At 38.5% G+C, this 27,292-nt stretch overlaps 1 protein-coding gene across 4 annotated transcripts in view; it reads left to right on the forward strand.

Moving 5' to 3' along the window:
- The first annotated feature begins 1,225 nt into the window (after positions 1 to 1,225).
- LOC150091241 (RNA-binding motif, single-stranded-interacting protein 2-like) overlaps positions 1,226 to 27,292 on the forward strand; it is a 662,097-nt gene continuing 636,030 nt past the window's right edge. For 2 of the 4 annotated variants that reach the window (XM_090374859.1, XM_090374866.1), the window contains exon 1: positions 1,227 to 1,482. In XM_090374859.1, coding sequence (XP_090230985.1) covers positions 1,423 to 1,482 — 60 coding nt within the window. In that variant the 5' untranslated portion in view covers positions 1,227 to 1,422. Of the gene's footprint in view, positions 1,483 to 27,292 lie in introns of all 4 variants that reach the window. The other 2 variants (XM_090374864.1, XM_090374867.1) reach the window with 2 other exon arrangements.

Raw genomic sequence — 27,292 nt, forward strand, 5'->3', positions numbered from 1 at the left:
AAAAAAAACAAAAAAAGCAGGTTGACTCAAATTCACATGAAGTCACTGAAATTTATGTTTCGTATTCTCGTGACCCCAAAAAAGGCACATAGTAGTAAGATAGTAGTATGTTACTACTTTGTGATAAACGGTTAATGATTAATATTCTTGTCAAACGATTAGTTGTAAACTCCTCTTACATGACTGCTTGAGTGGATCTACAAGGAGAACAAAACATAATTCAACTTCTGATAAATTTTAGTCGCGTGTGTATGTGCTACTTAGTTATATCCTATCCAGCTATATCGTTAGTTAGGTGAGATGAGTTTATTTTTGAATCGTTTTGACAATGAATACATCGTTAACCCCACAGATTAGTGGTTAACCTCAAGTACTAGTACTTGTACTCAAATACATTTATTATTATTATTATTATTATTAGCTGTATGGTGCAAGGAAGCCTTTGGCTTATGCTGCACCAGCCAAAAAAAAAAATCTGAATTACCCCGAGAGAGAGAGTGAGTAGAAGGGAATTACCAAGAAAGAGAAGAATGATGATATTCAGCTCAGGACCCTAGGTGTGTGAGGCCCATAATCACCAGATGTATTTTAATTGAAATAGACTTTTTGTTACTGATGAAGTGGTTAAAGATAGTTTCGTACGTTATCTTTTAAGTTTTGTACGTTATCTGCTACGCCTATATAACAATAATAACAATAATATTATTAAAATTGAGCCAAACTGGTGGAAGATAAGAAGCGAAGGCAAGCAAGTTATATGTTATAGAATAAAAGGAAGGAGAGAAAAGTTAGGTAAATTAGATTAAAAAAAAAAAAATATATATATATATATATTTTTATATATATATATACACACACACACACAATCTTATTCATTATTTCAAAATATATAGTACATCAAGAATGGAACAATTTTGTTAAGTGGTATATAGCCCTATTCATGCATTACAAGTGGATTTAAATTATTTATTTTAATCAAACGTGGTTTGCTAATTTTGTAATTACTTGCCCAGTCGCGTTACAAATTAAGCAGACGTTATCATGTTTATTTTCCCGTGATTTATATTGGTGCTGTTACCATGGTCTTTGGGTGCTACGGAAACGAATTGGCAAGCAGAGTAATTCCGTAACACTTTTTTTCCTGTGTTATAGGGAACGTTGGTTTCCCAACTTGTAATATGGCATATTTTTTAATGTGTGGTTTTGTGGCCTTAGTAGGCTAGTTGAAAGATTAATTGTTATTCGGCTGCTTTTTTGTGTACTAGTTACAGTCGTAGTAACACATGCCTAGCCTACGTTTGTGTGCATCTTTGATTTTGTTTTATGAGTAATTTTATTTCTAAACTTTTATTTTTTTTTTGGTAGGCTGTATAATAAAAAGTTACCACTTTGCAATGTGTTCCTCTTAATTTTCATTGTCTGATGCCGGTCGGCCAGAATTATAATTGTGTACAAGAGGGACTAACCGTGTCTCACTTACCGGTGAGTACGAATATTTGTAAACGAATATTGTTTACAAAAATTGTCTGTGTAATTTTTTGTTTCTTTGGTTTATAAACACAGCTGTCTACAACTGTATTATTTGATTTTTTTTTTTCGAACGCAGGTTTGACCTTTGGCAGTTCCACATCCACAATGAACGTCTTTTAAATTTTTTTTGTATATAATTAGCTGTTTCGGTTGTTTCCTTATTGTTTTCCCCAATTTTACGTTTTTATTTTGTGGTCGAGTTAGATAGCAAAGTTGGGACAACGCTTGAGTGAGTGAGTGTCATTTGTATGGCTGCTTTGAAGTTCATTTAAAACCGGTTATAAAGTTTGGTTTCCGCTTTACAGTATAGTAAATGCATGCATGTTTATCTGACATGTTTGTGTGTATATATATATATATATATGCAATCAGGGTGTTAGCAGTCAACCGCAACGGTATGGGGACATGCAGGAGAAGGTTGGGAGACTGTTAATAGAGACATTTAGAGACTATGTTTTGAGTGGGAGGAAGGGCCAAAATATATATTTTTTTGGATTCCACTTCTTTTTCATTACTCTTCTATAAATAGGTATATTTTTAAAATTTTGTTTCATTACTAGGGTTGCTGTAATTTCTTTTATTTTCCATGAAAATACCCACATAGCTGAGTGATGAACTTTAAAAAAAAGCTTTTGGATAGTGAAAATGTCATTTTGATAAACAACAGTGTTGACTATAGGGCAAACTATAGTGTGGTAATAGGTAATATAAATGGTATTGAGTAGCTACACAAGCATCCTCAGCTTACACAAAATGAAAAAATATATTGGGACAAAAGAAAAAAAAAAGCAGCACATACTAAGGATGAAATTTTGCTACATTTAGTCCTGCCATTTTAGCAAAGACTAAAGCTACTAAAAGTAACAGTTGCTAATCATAACCAGTGGGTCACTAGGATTAAATATTTCTTGTAGGGCCTGTGAGGCAATGTGATACTTTTGCTAAGTTAAAGGAAGATTCATGCCTGACCATTCTGACTGGCTAGTAAGAGGTTGTAAAATAATTGGATGAATTTTTACATTGTGATACATCCGGACTCCAACACAGAAAGAGCCTCCAAAACACTTATAAAAGGGTTACACCATTTAAGAAACAATTCTAATTAGCTACTGTGAGGTTGGCATAGTAGCCAATTGATAAATAAATTTTCTGTTTATACTCTGGGACGACCAAACGGTCAGAGGAGCTCGCATGATAGATTGAATACAAGAAACAGCACCGTATTCAGTAGTCACGGGCTTGAACCCCGATCACTCAAGGCACGTGCTCTTCATGGGCAGATATCATGAGTAGGGTACCACAAGGTCAGTATTGGCTTCTGTAGCGTTTTTAATGTTTATTAATGATATTGATATAGGTGTTTCAAGTTTGATATCTAAGATTGTTGGTGATACAGAGTGATTAATGACAGTAATGAGGGTGTGTTATGCAAGAAGATCTGGATAAACTATGTAGATGGGTTGAAAATGGCATTTAAAGATTAATATTGATAAATCGAAAGCACTAAGTTTGGGTAGGACTCAAAGTTATGGAGTGTGAAAAAGACCTGGTGTCACACACATATATAAGCAGTGCGGAATGGAATTTGAGGAGTACAATGTGTACAGAAACCAATGTGATCATCAACCATCAATGATCGATGGTTTGACTGTTGATGATCCTGCTCAGATGGCTGATAATCTGAATCAGTATTTTGTATCTACATTCACACACGAGTTATTAAGGGAGTAAAATGCCAGAAGTTATCAAACTGTAACAGGGTGCTTAATAATTTTGTAATAACTGAGAACAAAGTAGAGGAGAAATTGTTGAAGTTAAACATAAGAAAGGCACATGGGCACAGTTATGTTAAAGGAGGCAGCAAAGGAAGTAAGCAAACCCTTAGCCATAATTATGAGAGCATCCTTGAACTCGGGGAAGTCCACACGGACTGGAGATGTGCAAATGTATCTCCAATTCACAAAGGGAGTTCAAAGGGTGACACAAATAATTACAGGCCTGTTAGTTTGACCTCTATTCCAGGGTAAATAATGGAGTCACTGGTTAAAGAAGTTGCAGGATCATCTAACATTAGCATTAATAGAGGCATACGATGCAAGAAAACAAGCTTATGCAGCATCAGCTAAACTCCCCCTCTCCCATTTCACCACTCCATTCATTCCAGAAGGTTATAATGCGGGATTTTAACTTCCCAGATATTGACTGGAACATGTAGGTTGGTCACTCACACACTAGTCAGACTTTTTTGGATTTATTGGATGATTGTTTTCTTCAGCAGCATGTTCCAGAGGCAACCAGAGAGAGTAATACTCTTGATCTGGTTATCAGCAGTGATCATTCGTGTATTAAGAATTTGCAGATAAAGGAACCACTAGGTGGCAGTGATCACAGTGTACTGATGTGGGATTTACTTAAGGATATAATTACCATCAGGGGTAAAGGAAAGAGTTTTTGCTATCATAAAGGTGAGTACAGTGGTCTCAGAAAGTTTTTAAATTCTGTACAGTGGGATAAACTGATGATGTTACCAACAGTAAATTCTAATTGGGAAGCATTCAAGGAATTAATTGTGGATGCTACTAAAAGTTTCATACCTATTAAGAAATATTGTTCAAGGTTTAGGCCTAAATGGTTATCTAATGAACTAATGAGACTCGTAACAGGGAAGAAAAATGCATGGGATGCATATAAATTATCAAGCGACTCAGAAGCCTATGGCAGATATAAGCTAGTCTGTAATCAGGTCAGAAAGTAGGTTAAGCAGGCGAAGGCAGATTAAGAGAAATCCTTGGCAAAAGATGCTAAGAAAAACAGCAAGGATTTCTTTACTTATATAAACTCGAAAAGGAAGGGGATGAATCTGATTGGTCCACTTGCCATCGATGGTTCGACTGTTGATGATCGTGCTTAGATAGCAAATGAACTGAATGAGTATTTTGCATTTACATTCACACATGAGGACTTATTAAGGTGTGAAAATGGCAAAAGGTTATCAATTTGTAGCAGGATACTTAATGATTTTTAATAACTGAGAGCAAAGTGGAGGAGAAATTGTTGAACTTAAACATAAGAAAAGCACCTGGGGTGGATCGAAGGGTGACACGAGTAATTACAGACCAGTTAGTTTAACTTCTGTTCTAGGTAAAATAATGGAGTCACTGGTTAAAGATGCATTGCAGGGTCATCTGCAGCAATAATTCAGACACAGCATAGGTTTGTTAAGGGAAAGTCTTGTCTGACAAATTTGATAGGCTATTATGATGTGGTTACAAAGGAACTGGATGCAAAAAATAAATTTGATATCATATATTTGGATTTCAGGAAAGCTTTTGACACTGTTGCACATGAAAGTCTATTGTACAAATTGGAGCAGAATGGTATTAAGGGTAAGTTGCTACAATGGATAAAAGGATGGTTAAGTGGGAGAAGACAGAGGGTGGTAATCAATGGGTGCTGCTCTTCGTGGACTAATGTTATTAGTGTTGTTCCACAGAGTTTGGTGTTGGGTCCACTGTTGTTTTGTATATTTATCAATGATATTGATGAAGGTATATCAGGCTTAATGTCGAAGTTTGCAGATGATACAAAGGTTGGCAGGGTTGTTAATGACAGTAATGGCAGTGTGCTACTGCAACAGGATCTAGATAATTTGGGCAGATGGGCTAAGAAGTGGCAACTGAAATTTAACCCTGACAAGTGCAAAGTACTGCATATGTGTAGAAGTAACCCCAGAGAAACGTACCAACTGTGTGGTACTACACTTAAGGTGGTAGAAAATGAAAGAAGACCTGGGAGTAATTGTGCAGGCAGATATGAAGTTTTCTGAGCAATGCAGACAGGCTGCCAGGTCAGGTCATGGGGTTTTGTCAATGATATATAGGAATTTTGCTAGCAGGGAGAAGGAGGTGATTGTCCCTCTGTATAAGGCAATGGTCAGGCCACGCATTGAGTACTGCGTACAGGTCTGGAGGCCTCATTTTAGGAAGATGTAGATTTACTTGAGCGTGTACAGAGAAGGATAACAAGATTGGTGAGGGGAACGAAGGGATCCTCTTACAAAGAGAGGCTTAAGTTCTGCAAATTTCAGTGGCTGGAGATTAGGCACTTGCACGGTGATCTGATTGAGGTGTATAAGGCCTTGAATGGGTTGAGCACGCTGAATTCTGATGGGATCCTTCCACTTGTTCAGATTACCAACCGAAGGGGGCATAAATTCAAATTAAGAAAAGACAGATATAGAATAGATGTGCGGAAATTTGCCTTTAGGCAGCGGGTGGTTAATTGCTGGAACAAACTTCATCTGTCGTGAAAGTTGATAGGTTGAATAAATTTAATGAGGAACTGGACAGGCATTTGGAGGGAATGGTGTGATTTTTTTTTTTTTTTTTTTTTGGCTGATGCTGCATAAGCTCATACACATGCTTTCTTGCTTTACATGCCACTACTACTACTATTAGCATTAGTAGAGGCATACGATGCAAGAAAACAAGCTTATGCAGCATCAGCTAAAACCACCCCCCCCTCCCATTTCACCACTCCATTCATTCCAAATGCCTGTCCAGCTCAACCTTAAATTTATTTAGGCTATCAACTTCCACAACAAAAGATGGAAGTCTGTTCCACCAATCAGCTACCCATTGGCTAAAGGCAAATTTCCGCACATCTATTCTACAATGGTCCTCAATTTGAATCTATGCCCCCTCAAGTTCTTAATCTGAACAAGAGGAAGAATCCCATTAAAATTCAGCTTGCTCATCCCATTCAAGGCCTTATACACCTCAATCAGATCACCTCACAGGTGCCTATTCTCTAGGCACTGCAATTTCAGAACGTTTGCCTTTCTTGGTAAGAGCACTCCTTTGTTCCCCTCACCAATCTTGTTGCCGTTCTTTGTACCCTTCCTAGCAACTCTACATACTTCCTAAAATGAGGCCTCCAGATCTGTAACGATCATAACGGGATAATCACCTCCCTGTCCCTGCCAGCAAAATTCCCGTATCATTGACAAGACTCCATGACCTGCCCTCGCAGCCTGTCTGCATAGCTCAGCGGACTTCATATTTGACTACACAATTACGACCAATTCTTTTTCACTTTTCACTTCCCTGTGTGTAGTACCACAACGTTTCTCTTCGTTTATTACTACCCATATGCAGTACTTTGCATTTGTCAATGTTAAACTTCTGTTGCCAAATCTCAGTTCATTTGCTCATTATCTAGATCTATTTGGAGCAGCATATAGTGTTTACTGTCATTAACAACCCTGCCAACCTTTGTGTCCTCTGCAAACTTGGACATGAAACCTGATATATCTTCATCAATATCATTGATTAATATACAAAACAACAATGGGCCCAGCACCAAACTCTGGGGAACTCCACTAATAACATTTGACCACGAAGAGCGGTGTACATTGATTACTACTCTCTGTCGTCACCCACTGAACCATCCCTTTAGCCATTGTAGCAACTTACCCTTAAAGCCATACCCCACCAATTTTTACAGCAGTCTTCGATGTGCGACAGAGTCAAAAGCTTTCCTGAAATCGAAGTATATGATATCAAAATTATTTTTGGCATTCAGTTCCTTTGTCACCTGTAGTATCCAATCTAACTGGTCAGACAAGACCTCGCTTTAAGAAACCCATGCTTTGTCTTAACTATTACTGCAGTCTTGTCTAGATGATCCTGATAACATTTGATCACGAAGAGCAGTGTCCATTGATTATCACTCTCTGTCATCTCCCACTCAACCATCCCTTTATCCATTGTAGCAACTTACCCTTAATGTCATACCTCTCCAATTTGTACAGCAGTTTTCCATGTGCAACAGTATCAAAAGCTTTCCTGAAATCCAAGTACTGTATATGATATCAAAATTATTTTTGGCATTGAGCTCCTTTGTCACTACATTATAGTATCCAATAAAATTGGTCAGACAAGACCTCCCTTTAACAAACCCATGCTGTGTTTTAACTATTACTGCAGTCTTCTCTAGATGATCCTGCAATGGTTCTTAACCAGTGATTCCTTTATATTCCCTGGAATATAAGTTATACTAACAGGTCTGTGGTTACTTGTGTCTCCTTTTGAACCCCCTTTGTGCTTTGGTGATACATTTGCACACCTCCAGTCCATGGGGACCTCCTCTGAGTCCAAGGAAACTCTCATAATTATGGCTAAGGGTTTGCTTACTTCCTTTGCTGCCTCCTTTAATATAACTGGATTGATCCCGTTCACACCAGGTGCCTTTTTTATGTTCAACTTCAACAATTTCTCCTCCACTTTGCTCTCAGTTATTACAAAGTCACTTAGCTCTCTGTTAGAGTTTAATAAACTTCTGGCACTCTCCTCATTGAATAACTCCTCGTGTGAGTGTAGATGCAAAATACTCATTCAGTTTATCAGCTACCTGAACATGATGATCAATAGTCAACCCATCTATGTTAAGTGGTCCAATCTGATTCATCCCTTTCCTTCTAGAATTTATATAAGTAAAGAACTGGCGCCTCTGTAGCCAGGTGAGAAGGAGCAGCAATATGTAGCACACTTCTTGATTAGACCGGGGTTCGAGCCCGTCACCACCAAATTAGGAGGATGCGGAAAGGTCAGGGAATGACCACCGCATATCCCGGAGCAATATGGCCTTAGTTGCTACTACTCCTAAAAACCAAATAACAACAACAACAAGTAAAGAACTCTTTGCTGTTTTCCTTTGCATGCTTTGCCAAAGATTTGTCATAATCTGTCTTCGTGTGCCTAACCTCCTTTGTGACTTAATTACCGACTAGCATGCAATAGCCTTCTGTATCACCTGATACTTTATATGCATCCCATACATTTTTCTTCTCTGCCACGAGCCTCATTAATTCATTTGACATCCATTTAGGCCTAAACCTTGAACAATATTTCTTAGTTGGAATGAAAAGCCTAGTAGCCTCCAAAATTAAGTCTCTGAAGGCTTCACATTTAGAATTCAATGTTGGTAACATCATCAGTTGATTCCGCTGTACAGAATTTAAACACTGTCTGAGACCTCTGTAGTCACAGGTGCACAAAAGCAAAGGCCCTTCCTTTTAGGCTTGATGGTAGTTACATCTTTAAGCAATTCCCACATCAGTGTATTGTGATCACTGTCACCTATTGGTTTCTTTATCTGGAAATTCTTAATGCATGAATAATTACTTCTGATAATCAGATCAAGAGTATTACTCCCTCTAGTTGCCTCCCGAACATGCTGCTGTAGAAAACAGTCATCCAATAAATTCACAAAAGTCTTGCTAGTGTGCGAGTGACCAAACCACAAGTTACAGTCAATATCTAGAAAGTTGAAATCCCCCATTATAAGACATGCTGATTTACTGGCCCACTCTATTTCTCTGCACAATTGCTCATTATACTCATCAGATTCATTAGGCCTATAACACACACCTACTCTCATTTTTCCTTTTCCGGTGCTTATGTCACACCAAACAGACTCAACATTGCATTGCCCACCACGTCAGTTGGAGACACTTCCTTAGATTTTGTGTGTTTCTTAACTAATGGCATAACCCCTCTTTCCTTCTTATCCTGTCTATCCTTTCTATACACATTGTACTCCCCAACTTCTAATTCTGAACTAAATTGCTACAATGGATAAAAGGGATGGTTGAGTGGGAGAAAACAGAGTGGTAATCAGTGGAGACTGATTTTTGTGGATAAATGTTATTAGTGGAGTCCCCAAGGGTTCGGTGCTGGGCCAATTTTGTTGTTTTGTATATTTATCAATGATATTGATGAGGGTATATCAGGTTTAATGTTCAAGTTTGCAGAAGATACAAAGGTTGGCAGGGTAGTTAACAACTGCAATGACAGTATGTTGTGCAACAAAATCTAGAAAATTTAGGTCGATGGGCTGAGAAATGGCAATTATAGTTTAACATTAACAAATGCAAGTTACTGTATTTATGTAGAAGTATTCCTGAGTAACTTATTAAATGTGTGGTAGTACACTCAGGGTGGTGGAAAATGAAAAGGCATTGGAGATAATTATGCAGTCAGGTATGAAATTTTCTCTGACAGTGCAGACATGCTGCCAGGATGGCTCAATGGATTTTAGTACAGTTGATTCTGGTTATTTGGGACATATCGGAACTAGTGCATTTTGGCCAGATTAAGCGGCTGCCCCAATTATCCAAAGTTTCACGTAAATAGTTAAAAATACAATGGACCCCCGCTTTAAAATTGGTTCACTGTACAATCAAATCACGTTACGATGGACTCCCCATAGTAAAGTACCATTCACAATAAGATGTGTAGAAAGCGCTGGTCTTGTGATCATGTTTGTGAATTGAATTTTAATTCTATTAAACAGCAATTCTAATTAGCGAAAATAGGAGGAATATTATTCATAGTCTATAAAAGTAAATCTATATTAAGCACAAATTTACCCTTTATTACCTTGCCAATTAAAAAATTTAACGATAGGTGAAAATTGAAAGAATATATGTGAAAATCGGAAGAAAATACGTGATAATCGGAATAATTAATACATACTGTCTACTAACTAATTGACATTTCTGTTCACAAACATTTGTGGGTGGGGGTTAAAATTTAAAACAGTAAAAAGATAAGCAGTCAATAACGAAGAACACGGCACACACAAACTGCAAGTAACAACATGTGCAAGTGAGAACGGAGTAACAACTTACGAAGCTTTAAAAAATAGGAATGAAGAGAAGATTTTGAAAATTAATTTGTTTCTATGATTGAAGATTTCATTAGACACATTTCACCATAATAATCCACAGAATTCCAGCTATTGGTATTATCGCAAATTCAATAATATCGAGTTTACTATCCATTTATGATAGATTGCACTGACAGAAAAGCCCAATAAACAGGTGACTGCCAGTTGTTTTTATTGTTTTGTGGTTGTGACCTCCAGAAATCTGATTAAACCACGTTTTACGGTCGGAGACAATCGTAGGATAATCTCCAGTGCTGCTGTCTCCTGCCCCGATTAAACAGCATGTTGTCACAATTAAGCGAAGTAAACCTTGGCTATTTTCTCGATTGGGTTCTGTTCTTTAAGATTTGTTCCAAATAAATGGCTGCCCCGAATAACCGGTGGCCCGAATAACCGGATTCCACTATATTAGCATTAGTTGAGGTATATAATGCACGAAAGCAAGCTTATAGAGCATCAGCCAAAAAAAAAAAAAAAAAAAAACTTCCCATTTCACCCATCTGGTCACTCCAAATGTTTGTGTAGTTCAGCTTTAAATTTATTTAAGCTGTCAACTTCCACAACAACCGATGGAAATCTCTTTCAGCAATAAACTACCTGCTGGCTAAAGGTAAACTTCTGCACATCTATTCTATAACTTTCTTTCCTCAATTTGAATCTATGCCCTCTCAGGTTCTTATTTTGAGCGAGTGGAATTATCCCATCAGCATTGAGCATGCTGAAACCATTCAAGGCCTTGTACACCTCAATCAGATCGCCTCGCAGATGCCTAGTCTCCAGATGCTGCAACTGACAGAATTTAAGCCTCTTCTGGTAAGAGAACCCCTTTGTTCCTCTCACCGATCTTGTTGCCCTTCTTTGCAGCAACTGTACATCCTTGCTAAAATGAAGTCTATAGACCTGTACACAGTACTCAAGGTGTGGCCTGACCATTGCATTACTTCCTTGTCTCTGCTAGCAAAATTCCTATATAACATTGACAGACTCTATGACCTGCTCTGGCAGCCCATCTACACTGCTCAGAGAACTTCACATCTGACTGCATAATTACTCTCAGGTATTTTTCATTCTCGACCTCCCTGAGTATAGTACCACACAGTTGGTATATTTCTCTTGAATTACTGCTACCCATATGCAGTACTTTGCATTTGTCAATATTAAACTTCAGTCGCCACTTCTCAGCCCATCTACCTAACTTTTCTAGATCCTGTTGCAATAGCTTACTGTCTTTACTATCATTAACAACCCTGCCAGCCTTTGTATCATCTGCAAACTTGGTCATTCAGCCTGATATACCTTCATCGATATCATTAATAAATACACAAAACAACAATGGGCCCAGCACCAAACCGCGCGGGGAGTGGGGAAACCACTAACATTAGTCCACATAGAGCAGTGTCCATTTATTACCACTCTTTGCTGTCTCCACTCAGCGATCCCTTTATCCATTGTAGCAACTTGCCCTTAATGACATACTTTTTCAATTTGTACAGCAGTCTTCCATGTGCAACAGTATCAAAAGCATTCCTGAAATCGAAGTATATGATATCAAAATTATTTTTATCAGCCAGTTCCTTTGTGACCGCATCATAGTATCCAATCAAATTGGTCAGACAAGACTGCCCCTTAACAAACCCATGCTGTCTAGACTATTACTGCAGTCTTGTCTAGGTGATCCTGCATTACTTCTTTAACCAGTGACTCCATTATTTTCCTCGGAACAGAAGTTAATCAAACAGGTCTGTAATTATTTGCATCATCCTTTGAATCACATTGAATTCACATTGAATCCTTTGAATTCACAAAAGGGTGATTTGCATCACCCTTTTGTGAATTTGGGATACAATTGCACATCTCCAGTCCACGTGGACCTCCCCTGAATCTAAGGATGCTCTCATAATTATGGCTAAGGGTTTGCTTACTTACCTCGCTGCCTCCTTCAAAATAACTGAATAGATTCCATCTGCCCCAGATGCCTTTTTTATCTTTAACTTCAACAATTTCTCCTTCAATTTATATTTTTCCTTCAATCATTTAGCTCCCTGTTAGAGTTTAGTTAACTTCTGTCCTCCTCTTCCTTACAGAATTCCTCGTGTGTGAATGTAGATGCAGAATACTCATTTGGTTTGTTAGCTATCTGAGCAGGATCATCAACTTCCGAACCACCAACACCAAGTGGACCAATCTGATTCATCCCCTTCCTTCTAGAGTTTACATAAATAAAGTCTTTGTTATTTTTTTTTTGCATTCTTTGCCAAGGATTTCTCATAATCAGCCTTCACTTGCCTAACCTCCCTTGTGACTTAATTACAGACTGGCTGTAATTATCTGCTGTAGGCTTCTCCAGCTAATATATGCTTCCCATGCATTTTTCTTCTCTGCCTCGAGCCTCCATAGTTCATCTGCCATCTATTTAGGCCTAAATCTTAAACAGTAATTCTTAGTTGGTATGAAAAGCCTAGTAGCTTCCAAGATCCCTGAAGGCCTCCCATTTAGAATTCACTGTTTTTAACACCATCAGTTGATCCCACTATATAGAATTCAAAAATTGCCTGAGACCACTGTAGTCACCTTTACGAAAGCAAAAATCCTTCCCTATTACCCTTGATTATAATTACATCTTTAAGTAAATTCCATATCAGTAGACTGTGATCATTGACACCTAGTGGTTGCTTTCTCTGCAAATTCCTAATGCATGAATAATCACTGCTGATAATCAGATCAGGACTGCCTCTGGTTGTCCCTCGAAAATGTTGCTGTAGAAAACAATCCTCCAATAAATCCTCAAAATCTTGCTAGCGTGCGAGTGACCATACCACAAGTTCCAGTCAATATGTGGAAAGTTAAATTTCCCTATTACAACACATTTTGATTTACTGGCCCCCCTCTATTTCTCTGCACCATTGTTCATTGGAGTCATTTGGCCTATAACATTCCTACTCTCATTTTCCCTTTCCCAGTGTTTATGTCACACCAAACTGACTCAACATTGTACTGTCCACCCATGTCAACTGGATGCACTTCGTTAGATTTTGTGTTTCTTAACTAACAACATAACCCCTCCTCCCTTCCTACCCTGTCTATCCTTTCTGTACACATTGTACTCCCCAAATTACAATTCAGTGATAATCAGAAACTTTTGATAGCAGGGATAAGGCAGCTGACCTGCTAGCATGCTACTTTTCTTCTAACTTGTGCATTGGTGATCTTACTGAACTACCACCCTCCATTCCTTTTACGCCCCCTTTAATGCCTCATGTGGTCTTCCCTCACATGGATGTCCGAAGGATTTTGAATAATCTTGATGCTAAGAAAGCTGTGGGTCCAGGTGGTATTTTTCCACTTGTTCTCAAACTCTGTTCCTGAACTTACTCCTGTTCTTTATCGCCTTTCTTCACTTTCTTATTCCACTGGTGTGTTTCCTCCTTCTTGGAAATTTGCTCATATCCAGCCAGTTCTTAAAAAGGATGAGAAATCTCTCCCATCCAATTATTGTCTCCTTGCACTTTTTTCTACTCTTTCTAAAGTAATAGAAAAATCAATTAACTGCCAACTCTTCAGCTGGCGCCTCCGTAGCCAGGTGGGCAGGAGCAGCAGTGCGTAGCACATGCTTCTTGGTTAGACCGGGGTTCGAGCCCGTGAGCCCACAAATACGGAGGATGCGGAAAGGTCAGGGAATGACCACTGCATATCCCCGGAGCAATATGGCCTTAGTTGCTAATGCTCCTAAAAACCAGATAACAACAAACAACACACTTCTTGATTAGACCGGGGTTCGAGCCCATCACCACCAAATACGTTGGATGCGGAAAGGTCAGGGAATGACCACCGCTTAATTATGGAGCAATATGGCCTTAGTTGCTAATGCTCCTAAAAACCAAATAACAACAATTCTTCAGCTATCTTGAAACCTTCCATCTTATCAACGATTGCCAGTATGGATGATGTCAGTGTCGATAGTAATATTCTGGCTTATGTTACTCATCTATGGATGAATTCAATGTAAAAGTTTGATGAAACGTTGCTCTTGACATTTCAAACATTCTTGGTCGTGTTTGGCATAAAGGTCTTCTAAATAAGCTTTCATCGTATGGTTTGCCAACTGCTTTTTGTAATTGGGTAACCAGTTTTCTCTCTGAGCATTCACTGTGGGTGATCGTAGATGGCTGTCTTCTGACTTCACTAATGCTGGTGTTCTCCAAGGTTCACTTCTTTCTCCCACTCTTTTCATCTTGTATATTAATGACCTTCCATTGACCAGAAGCCCTATCCATAGTTTTGCTTATGATAGCACATTGCAGTACAACGTCCAGTTTGAGAATCCTTGCTCTGCACAAAGAGCTTCAACTTCTCAAATATCCACTACCAATTCTCTAAATGCCAATCTCCTGGTAATTCTCCAGTGGGACAAATTTTAGTCGATTTCAATCCTTCTAGAACTGTTATATCTTGCAAAAATGTTTCTTCTCCTCCTATTCTTGTCTTTGGTGACACTCAGATTTCTAGACAAGGTCACATATCTCTATTAGGATTACCCTGACTTCTAATCTGTCTTGATACCTGCACATGACAAGTATTTCTTCTTCTGCATCTAATAAACTGGGTTTTCTCTTTTGTTCTCATCATTACTTTTCTTCGAACAGCTGCTCACTCTACAAATCACAAACCTGCCCTACCATGGAATATTGTTCCCACATATTCCATGGTAGGGCATGTTTGCAAACAGTTTCAGGGACAATGCCCCTGAAACTGTTCTCAGGCTTTTAAATTCCATTCAAATGAGGGACTTTAGGTTAATTAATGACTCATCTTTCTAACAAAGTGTCTGCTCTCTTGTTCTTGTTTCTGCTGCTTGCCTTTTCTGTAGATACTTCCATGGTAACTCTTCTGAATTGGCTTCTATATTTGTGCTCTTTCTTTCAAAGCAGTCCAAACACATGCCACAACCAGTCAACATCCTTTTAGTGTCCAACTTCAGGCTCACAGAACCAACTTTTCTTTTTCCTCATTTATTCATTCAACTTCCATTTTCTGAACACCCTTCATATGTATTTCCTTAAGATTACAATCTACAGAAATTTAAGTCTAATGTCAATAAGTATCTTTCATTTTCTTTTATCTTCTCAACCTTCAGCCCAAGCACAGTAATAAGTACTATAGGTTCTAATACCTCTGATGTTTAGGGTTTTCATAAAAAAATAATAATAACTGGGGGGGCTTTGACCCCTGCTTGCTGCGCTCGCTTCTTTTTATAAAATAAAATACAGATACTGTGTGTATCTCTTCCTGAGCTATGAATACATAAATAAGTTACGATATCTATATAATATTGGTGTAGATATACCATAGACAACTCTTAATGAAAAACTACGATTGTAGTGTGAAAGGCATCATTTCATCTGTATTTCATATTGTGCTCATCCTCCCCAATGAGTTACCATGTATTGCATTACCCCGAATAAGTAACATTTCACTAATAGAGAACACTATTGTTATTTATTCTCGATGGGCACTACCACCCAGACGGTCTGTTTCAAAGCTAGTTGGCTTTTCATCAGTGGATGCCTTTTAACACTACGATTGTAGTTTTTCTTTAAGAGTTGTCTATGGTGTATGTATACCGATATTATATAGTTATAGAATCTTAAAATATTATGCCTTGTTGCATTTACTTTATTTAAATAAATACGTTACATTTCGAAATCAAGAATGGTAGTGCATGGTCATATTAGATAAACATAGTGCGTGACCATGCCTAAAGAGAAGCTTGTTTTATGACAGTAAAACAAGTTTCTGTTACATATTACATGTAACCCGCATCCCTCTTCTCCCATTGGCTGAATAAATATAATTAGGAGGAAAATTATTTTAATGTATAGAAAGATAAATAAATGACTTTGTTAACTTAAATGAAAGTGAAAGAGGAATTGTTGAAGCTGAACATAAAAACGAGACCTGTAGTGGATGGAATCTATCCAGTTATATGAAGGGAGGCAGCAAAGGAGGCAAGCAAACCCTTAGCCATAATTACCTTAACCTATTAGCTCAGCTTCTGTTCCAGGGTAAATAATGGAGTCACTGGTTAAAGAAGTAATGCAGGACCTTCAGGACAATGGTCAGCCATGCAGAGCCTATTGTTTTTTTTTTTTTTTTTTTTCAATATTTATTATTGATATTGATGTAATTATACTGCAACTCAGCATGGATTTTTCTAAGGGACATCTTGTCTAACCAGTCTGATCAGTTACTGTGATGCAGTAACTGATCAGACTGGTCAGTTACTGCACCAATGACTGGATGCAAAAAATAATTTTTATATCATGTACTTGGATTTCAGGAAGGCTTTTGATACTGTTTCACCTAAAGGATTGCTATATAAACTGGAGCAATGTGGTATTAAGGGCAAGTTACTGCTATGGATAAAAGGTTGGTTAAGTGGAAGAAGACAGAGAGTGTTTATCAATGTGCACTGCTCTTCATGGACTAATACTTGTTAACAGGAGAGATTGGACTGTACTTGTTAACAGGAGAGATTGCTTCTACAGGGATGGGATACACTTAAATAGAAAGGGTGCAAGAATATTTGCTGATGCTATCGAGGCAGTGTTAGGTGGGTCGGAAAACTGCTAGCTTGGGGGGAAACAAAGACCAATAGATTGACAGTGGCCACTGGCAGAGGTGAAAGAGATTCTTGCACTGCTTCTATTAGAATGAGCAGAAGCCTGAAAAACAAGATGCATGGTATTTCAGAGACTGCTGGGAGCCATTACGGTACAAGTAAACACATGGGTTGTGTTAGGGTAGCTAAGAATAGAAACAGGTGCAGGTATACTTGCGTGTACACCAATGCTAGGAGTTTAGAAAATAAATTTGATGAATTTGAGGTATTGCTCAAAACATCAAAGGCAGATATTGTTGGGATATCAGAGACGTGGTGTCACACAGATATAAGGGATGCAGAACTGCAATTTGGGGAGTACAACGTCTACAGAAAGGATAGACAGGATAGGAAGGGGGGAGGGGTTATGCTATTAGTTAAGAAACACATAAAAACCAAGGAAGTGAAGCCAGTCGACATCGCTGGACAGTGCAGTGTTGAGTCAGTTTGGTGTGACATAAGCATTGGGAGATCAAAATTGAGAGTAGGAGTGTGCTATAGGCCTAATGACTCTGATGAGTATAATAAGGAACTGTACAGGGAAATAGAGTGGGCCAGTAAATCAGAGAGTCTTATAATGGGAGATTTTAATTTCCCAGATATTGACTGGAATTTGGGGGCTGGTTACTCACACACTAGCAGGGCTTTTGTGGATTTATTGGATGATTGTTTTCTACATCAGCATGTTCGGGAGGCAACTAGAGGGAGTAATACTCTTGATTTGATTATCAGCAGTGATTCTTCATGCATTAAGAATCTGCAGATAAATGAACCACTAGGTGGCAGTGATCACAGTGTGCTGAAGTGGGATTTACTCAAAGAGGTAACTACCATTAGGGGTAAAGGGAAGGGTTATTGCTTCCGTAAAAGTGACTACGATGGACTGAGACAGTATTTAAATTCTATATAGTGGGACCAACTGATGATGTTACCAACAGCAAATTCAAAATGGGAAGCATTCAAAGAACTTATCTTGGAAGCTACTAGGCTTTACATACCAACTAAGAAATATTGTTCAAGGTTTAGGCCAAAATGGATGTCAGATGAACTAATGAGGCATATGGCAGAGAAGAAAAATGCATGGGATACTTACAAATTAACACATGACACAGAAGCCTATGATAGATACAAGTTGATATGCAACCAAGTTACAAAGGAGGTTAGGCAGGCGAAGGCAGATTACGAGAAATCTTTGGCAAGGGATGCAAAGAAAAACAGCAAAGAGTTCTTTACTTATGTAAACTCTAGAAGGAAGGGGATGAATCAGATTGGTCCACTTGATATTGATGGGTCAACTGTTGATGTTCTTTTTGAATTCAAACTTTCATTCATTTTTCCTTTAACTAGATTTAATTGGCATTATTCTAGCTTTTTAGCTCTATTTTTAACTTATATATTTATTTTTATTTATGTTTAAATTTTATTCCTTCCTTTTGGTCTCTCTTGGGTCAACTATGATGTACGTGTGAAATATATACATCATAACAGAAACAGAGACCCTGCTTATTGCAGTGGCTCCTATGGTTTTTGGCTGCCTACCCTTTGAAGTAGTAGTTAAAGGCTTAGGATCCACTACTTTAGGTACCTTTGTTATTATCACTATTATTTTTATGTTAATCTAATTTAATTTCAGGTATCTGCTTTTACCTTGCTGGCATTCTCAATTTTTCCGTGGTAATTACAGTTGACAGGTCAGCACCCGTGCACTGAAAATAAACATTTATCTATCTATCTATATATATTAGCATTAGCATTAGCAAAGGCACATGATGCAAGAAAGCAAGCTTATATAGCATCAGCCAAAAAAAAAAAAAAAAACACACACACCCTTTCTCATTTCACCCATCCACTCGCTCCAAATGTTAGTCTAGTTCTGCCTTGAATCTATTTATGCTGTTGACTTCTACAATGACAGATGGCAGTTTATGCCCTCTCAGGTCATTATTCTGAGCAAGAGGAAGAATCCCATCAGCATTGAGCATGCTCAAACCATTCAAGGCTTTATACACCACAGTCAGATCACCTCGCAGGTGTCTAGTCTCCAGACACTAATTTTCAAAACTTAAGCCTTTCTTCATAAGAGCAACCCTTTGTTTCATTCAATAATCTTGTTGCCCTTCTCTGTTCTTGTTCCAACAGCTCTACATCCTTCTTAAAATGAGGCCTCCAGACCTGTATACAGTACTCAAGGTGTGACTTGACCATTGCCTTATACAAGGGGGATAATCACTTCCTTATCCCTGCTAGAAAAATTCCTGTATATCATTGACATGACATCATGAGCTACTCTTGCAGACCATCTGCACTGCTTACAAAACTTCATATCTGCCTGCACAATTACCCCCAGGTCCTTTTCACTCTCTACCACTGTCAGTGTAGTACCACACAGTTGATACGTTACTCTGGGATTACTGCTTCCCATATTCAGTATTTTACATTTGTCAATGTTAAACTTCAGTTGCCACCTCTCAGCCCACCTGCTCAACTTTCCTAGATCCTTTTGCGGCAGCGTACTGTCATTAACAACCCTGCTGATCTTCGTATCATCTGCAAACTTGGACATTAAGCTTGATTTACCATAATCAGTATCATTAATAAATACAGAAAACAACAATGGACCCAACACTGAACCCTGGGGAACTCCACTATTAACATTAGTCCAAGAAGAGTTGTGTCCATTTATTACCACTTTGTCTTCTCCCATTCAACCATCCCTTTATCCATAGCAGCAATTTGCCTCCAATGCCACACTGCTCCAATTTATGCAGCAGTCATCCATGTGCAGCAGTATCAAAAGCCTGTTTAAGATCCAAATATATGATATCAAAATTATTAAAAAGGAATTGGATGCAAAATTATTCTTTGCATCCAGTTCCTTTGTGACTACATCATAGTATCCAATCAAATTGGTCAGACAAGACTTTCCCTTAACAAACCCATGTTGTATCTGAGCTATAACTGAAGTCTTGTCTATATGATCCTGCAATGCTTCTTTAATCAGTGCCTCCATTAATTTCCCTGGAACAGAAGTTAAACTAACAGGTCTGTAATAACCTCTGTCTTCCTTTGATTCTCGTTTGTGGATTGGGGTCACATTTGCACATCTCCAGTCCATGGGTACCTCCCCTGAGTCCAAGGAAGCTCTCATAATTATGGCTAAGGGTTTGCTTACTTCCTTTGCTGCCTCCTTTAATATAACTGGATAGATTCCATCCACACCAGGTGCCTTTCTTATGTTTTTCTTTAACAATTTCTCCTCCACTTTACTCTGAGTTATTACAAGATTATCTAGCTTACTGCCAGAGTTTAATACACCTGTGGCATTCCCCTCCCTGAATAACTCTTTATGTGTGAATGTAGAATTCATTTAGTGGCTAAGGTAAAGAAAGCTAACACGAGAATGATGAGAAACGTCGGATAACTTATGCAAAAAATTAGTTTCCCCGACACCGGACTCTAGCACTGCTCGCTCGGTAAACAGATAGGTGTTATCGGTCTGGAGCTGAAATCGAGAAGGATATATTGATTGATTGGTAGGCGTGGCAAACGATGAAATGATTGGTGGTGGGTGCTAAAGATGACAACCTACTGTGTAGTCATTGGTTGGTATTATAATGTGTATTTATGAGTAAAGAACGGTGCATAATAGTTTTGTGAAGAACGGTAAACAGGTAATAGTAGCGATGAATCTTTTAAAGATGGAAGAAATTTGTAAGGAAAATAAAATGGTTGATGAAAACTAAATTGATAAAAGTTTCGTTCTGCTCATTTCTTCATTATGTTTTTTTCTCATTATTAAAAGCAGATTTTTGGAGTTCATGAGTAGTGAACTCCAAAAATCCTAGTAGTTGTTGGTTATAGTCACCAACAACTACTAGGTCCCAAAGGAACTAGTAGTTGTTGGTGACTCTATTGTTTGGTTTAGGTTTGGTTACGAAAAAAGGAAAAGGTTTTGCTATTTTTCATTATATTTCATAACCTGACCTTAAATGGTAGGTAAGTAAATGATAGAAAATGTTTCCTTATATTTCGTGACCTAGCCTTAACATTAGGTTAGGTAAAGAAAGAAAGATTCTTTTTATATACAGTATATATAAATATACTGTATATATATAGTGAATAGCTATTGAGGTGTTGATTGACATTATGATGCGTGTGTATCTGCAAAAGTGTCTTAAAAAATAAAAGTACAATAATAAAAAAATAATAGTTTGTTAATAAACAGTTTCTGCGATAGTCCACCCACAATTCTAAAGAAAAAAAGGTTAGATTACCCCCTCCATTTCGGGAGGGGCGCAAGCTCCCATGGGTTTCAAGTGAAGGTAGCCTGACCTTTTTCACCATTAGGGCATGTTATTGAAAAAGAGAATAAAAATACAGTAATAAAAAAATTTATTTTTTTATGAATGTATTTCTAAATATGACTGTGATTCTAAAGAAAAAAAGGTTAGGTTACCCTCTCCACTTCGGGAGGAGTTCAAGCTCCCATGGGATTCAAGTGGAAGTAACCTAACCTTTTTTCATCATTATAGAAATTGGTGATTAGGGCAAGTTACCATTAGTGCTTCTGAGTTACAGGATACTGAACCAATGTTATCGTGTGTTGTGTTCACGCACCAATCAGTACATTGTTTGCCACACCTACCTGTCAATCAATATATTGTTCTCAACTTTGCTCCAGACGCGATAACACTTACCGTCTGTTTACCGAGCGAGAAGTGCTAGAGTCCAATGTTGGGAAACTAATTTTCCGCATAAGTTATCCGACATTCCTCGTCATTCTCGTGTTGACTTTCTTTACCTTCGCCCATTTAGTTTGTTAGATCCTATTTATCCTGAATAGGATCATCAACAGTTGAACCATCAATATCAAATGGACCAATCTGATTCATCCCCTTCCTTCTAGAGTTTACATAAGTAAAGAACTCTTTGCTGTTTTTCTTTGCATCCTTTGCCAAAGATTTCTTGTAATCTGCCTTTGCCTGCTTAACCTCCTTTGTGACATGGTTACAGACCAGCTTATATCTATCATAGGCTTCCATGTCACCTGCTAATTTATGTATCCCATGAATTTTTCTTCTCTGCCACATGTCTAAATAGTTCATCTGACATCCATTTAGGCTTAAACCTTGAACAATATTTCTTAGTTGTTATAAAAAGCCTAGTAGCTTACAAAATTAATTCTTTGAATGCTTCCCATTTTGAATTTTCTCTTGGTATCATCATCAGTTGGTCTCACCATATAGAATTTAAATACTGTCTCAGACCACCGTAGTCACCTTTACAAAAGCAAAAACCCTTCCCTTTCCTCTGAGTAAATCTCACTTCGGCACACTGTGATCACTGCCACTTGTGGTTCCTTTATCTGCAGATTCTTAATGCATGAAGAATCACTACTGATAATCAGATGAAGAGTATTGTTCCCTCTAGTTGCACCCTAAGATGCTGCTGTAGAAAACAATCATCCAATAAATCCACAAAAAGCCTTGCTAGTGTGGGGGATGTTAGCATTAGTAGAGGCATACGATGCAAGAAAGCAAGCTTATGCAGTATCAGCCAAAAAAAAAAAAAAAAACCCCCTCCCAGTTCATCCCTCCATTTGTTCCAAATGCCCGTCCAGCTCAGCCTTAAATTTATATAGGCTATTAGCTTTCACAACAAAAGATGGAAGCCTGTTCCACCAATCAACTATCTGCTGGCTAAAGGCAAATTTCTGCACATCTCTTCTACAACTATCTTTCTTCAATTTGAAACTGTGCCCCCTCTGGTTCTTAGTCTAGGCAAGACGAAGAATCCCATCAGCATTCAGCTTGCTCAACCCATTCAAGGCCTTATACACCTCAATCAGATGACCTTGCAGTTGCCTACTTTCTAGGTGCTGCAATTTTCAGAACTTAAGCCTTTCTTGGTAAGAGCACCCCTTTGTTCCTCTCACCAATCTTGTACTTCTTTGTACTCGTTCTAGCAACTCTACATCCTTCCTAAAATGAGGCCTCCAGACCTGTATACAGTACTCTAGGTTTGGCCTGACCATTGCCTTGTATAACAGGATTATCACCTCCCTGTCCCTGTTAGCAAAATTCCTATATATCATTGACAAGACTCCATGACCTGCCCTGGCAGCCCATCTGCACTGTTCAGCGAACTTCATATTTGGCTGCACAATTATCCCCAGGTCGTTTTCACTTTCCACTTCCCTGAGCTTAGTATCAACCAGTTGGTACGTTTCTCTTCGGTTATTGCTACCCATATGCAGTACTTTGCATTTGTTAATGTTAAACAACAGTTGCCACTTCTCAGCCCATTTTCCCAACTTATCCAGATCCAGTTGGAGTAGCATACTGTCATTACTGTTGTTAACAACCCTTCAAACCGTTGTATAATCTGGAAACTTCGACATTAAACCTGATATACCTTCATCAATATCATTGATAAATATGCAAAACAACAATGGGCCCAACACCGAACCCTGGGGAAATCAACTAATAACATTATGTCCACGAGGAGCAGTGTCCATTGATTACCACTCCCTATTGTCTCCCACTCAACCATCCCTTTATCCATTTTAGCTGCTTACCCTTGATGCCATACCTCTCCAATTTGTACAGCAGTCTTCCTGTGTAACAATATCAAAAGCTTTCCTGAAATCCAAGTATATGATATTAAAATTATTTTTGGCATTCAGTTCCTTTGTGACCACATCATAGTAACCATTCAACTTATTCAGACAAGTCCTCCCTTTGACAAACCCATGCTGTGTCTTAATTATTACTGCTGTTTTGTCTGGATGATCCTGCAATGCTGCTTCACCAGTGATTCTATTATTTTCCCTGGAATACAAGTTAAACTAAGAGGTCTGCAGTTACTTATATCACCTTTTGAACCTCCCTTGTGAATTGGTGACACATTTGCACACCTGCAGTCCATTGGGACCTCCCCTGAGTCCAAGGAAGCTCTCATAATTATGGCCAAGGGCCTGCTTACTTCTTTTGCTGCCTCCTTTAATATATAGCAGGTGACAGTAGATAGATCTTTGTCTTCTAACTTCTTCACTAATTCTGGTGTTCCCCAAGGTTCAGTTCCTTCTCCCACTCTTTTCCCTCTTGTATATTAATTACTTTTTTCCATTGACCGGAAATCTTATTCAGTTTTGTTGACGATTGCACATTGCATTCCACCAGTTTAAGGAACCTTGCCCTGTTCAAACAGCTTTAACTTCTCCAATATCCACTACCAATTACTTAAATGTTGATCTCCATGTAATTCTCCGGTGGGGCACTGATAACTTACTTGATTTCAATCCTTCTAAAGCTAAGTCCTGTGTTATAATCTCCCAGTATAACACAGATGGACATGATACTGCCATGGGGGATGTCTTTGTGTGGGCGCGATGCAAGGAGTGTAAGGAAATCAGGCGACAACTCAGCATTGTTATGGGCCTATATGAGAGCCTGAAGGACAGGGCGGATGCCCTCGAAGGATTAAAAGTGAGGGCCCATCAAGCTCTCAGCTGCCCACACCAATGCCAGAGCTTGCACTTGGTTATCACGCAACACAACGGCAGCCCCCAAGGCAGAATGCGCTGAGAGTCACTAACAACTACTAGGTCCCAAAGGAACTAGTAGTTGTTGGTGACTCTATTGTCAGGGGAAACGGGAAATATGCTTTGTAAAAAGGACAAGTGGAACAGGACCAGGGTATGTCTGCCAGGGGCAAAGGTTGATGACGTTGTAGAGCGGATATCATCTTTTAAGGGCACAAAAGGTGATATAGTTGTACACGTTGGCACTAATGATATTAAGAGTAGGAGACCGGCGGAATTCCTTAACAAGTACAGGTCACTGTTGAAAAAAAAGCTGTGAATTAGGGTTGAATTTGAAAGTGTCTGCAATTCTGCCCAGACATGATAGGAGGGAGTATATGATGAGAGCCCTGTCGATCAATTCGACCCTGGAAAGATTGTGCAAGGCTCAAGGGGTAGAATTTTTTTCAGCCTGGTCTGTACTTGTTAACAGGAGAGACTGCTTCTACAGGGATGGGATACACTTAAATAGAAAGGGTACAAGAATGTTTGCTGATGCTATCGAGGCAGTGTTAGGTGGGTCGGAAAACTGCTAGATTGGGGGGATACAAGGACTAATAGATTAACAGTAGCCACTGGCAGAGGTGAAGGTGATTCTTGCACTGCTTCTATTGGAATGAGCAGCAGCCTGGAAAATAAGATGCAGGAGATTTCAGAGACTGCTGGGAATCATTAGGGTAGCTAAGAAAAAGAACAGGTGCATGTATACTTGCATGTACACCAATGCTAGGAGTTGAGTAAATAAATATGATGAATTTGAGGTATTGTTCAAAACATCAAAGGCAGATATTGTTGAGATTTCAGAGACGTGGTGTCAAACAGATATAAGGAATGCAGAACTGGAATTTGGGGAGTACAATATCTACAGAAAGGATAGACAGGATAGGAAGGGAGGAGGGATTATGCTATTAGTTAAGAAATAAAGTAAACCCCTGCTATTCGCTGGGGTTACGTTCCTGAGAAATGTCGCGATTACCGAAAACGCGAATACTGAGTTATTGCTCGCATAGTAATAAAGGGGTTCCGTTTTAAAGTATGAAATATATAAGAAAAACTAGTCTAAAATTTTGTCTATGTATGTATTATATGTACCTTCATAATATGACTATGTACATAGACAGTACATACTGAAATGCAAGTATATGGCATCGAAATGAAAATAAGAAACAATTTAATATTAAATGTAATATTTATTAGAAATTTCAGACAAATCTTTCAATCCAGCGGTTTGCTATAGCTAAAAAACTTATCCCGCCAGTGCTATCACCAGTTTTGCTGAAGTGTTGATAAAGGAGTTTTGCCTTTTACGAATGATGAGCGAACTTAACGGAATTTTATTTTGAGTTCTGTCTTCTATCCACAGATTTAAAGCGTTTTCCATTTTTTCTAAATGAACATCACGAGTTACAGAGCAAATTTTTGAAGCAATTAGCGCGTTTTCACGGAGACTATGGCGGATTTTTTCATTGATCGTACCGTTGACTCATTGATTTTATAATGTTTTGCCACTGAGTAGACACTTTCACGATTAGAAATTTTGTCTAATAACTCAGTTTTATTCGCTAATGTCATCACCTTCTTTGAACTTTTCACATTTCTCTTGTTATTTGTAGCCATATTTTTGTATGGGTTAGAAAGAACTTGTCCACAATAAAGTCACTTTCGTCTGTTAACACACTCGAAAAAGTCTGTTTTACACTGCAAAATGGTAGATTTATCACTTTTGTAAGCATATCAATTTAAAAATTGATAAATTTATTCCATTTATAAGCATATAAATTAAAAGCAAACGACGAAACCTTCCATGACAAGCGCATAACACACACTGAACAAGGATTAGCAAGAAACATCCACACCGGGATTTTCACCCCTCTTCCCCACCCATTGAGCGTTGTTTTGACCGGGAAAGATTATTTTAGCCACGCCCATGTTTTTTTATGGCGGATAATATTCATGGTGCTTTAAAATTCAAATTTTTTTAGGTTTCATTTTATATTAAATTAGCGATCGCGAATATGCGAAACCGCGAATACAGATACCGCGAATAGTGGGGATTTACTGTACATAAAATCCAAGGAAGTGAAGCCAGTCGACATCGCTGGACAGTGCAGTTCGAGTCAGTTTGGTGTGACATAAGCATTGGGAGATCAAAATTGAGAGTAGGAGTGTGCTATAGGCCTAATGACTGATGAGTATAATAAGAAACTGAACAGGGAAATAGAGTGGGCCAGTAAATCAGAGAGTCTTATAATGGAGGATTTTAATTTCCCAGATATTGACGGGAATTTGGGGGCTGGTCACTCACACACTAGCAAGGCTTTTGTGGATTTATTGGATGATTGTTTTCTACATCAGCATGATCGGGAGGCACCTAGAGGAAGTAATACTCTTGATTTGATTATGAGTAGTGATTCTTCATGCATTAAGAATCTGCAGATAAATGAACCACTAGGTGGCAGTGATCACAGTGTGCTGAAGTGGGAGTTACTCAAAGAGGTAACTACCATTAGGGGTAAAGGGAAGGGTTATTGCTTTCGTAAAGGCGACTACGATGGACTGAGATAGTATTTAAATTCTATACAGTGGGACCAACTGTTGATGTTACCAACAGCAAATTCAAAATGGGAAGCATTCAAAGAACTTATCTTGGAAGCTACTAGACTTTACATACCATCTAGGCGCCTCCGTAGCCAGGTGGGAAGGAGCAGCAGTGCATAGCACACGCTTCTTGATTAGACCGGGGTTCGAGCCCGTCGCCACCAAATATGAAGGATGCGGAAAGGTCAGGGAAT

Source organism: Mastigoproctus giganteus, chromosome 1, assembly GCF_048544385.1.
Source record: "Mastigoproctus giganteus isolate SK-2022 chromosome 1, ASM4854438v1, whole genome shotgun sequence".
Taxonomy (NCBI): Eukaryota; Metazoa; Arthropoda; class Arachnida; order Uropygi; family Thelyphonidae; genus Mastigoproctus; species Mastigoproctus giganteus.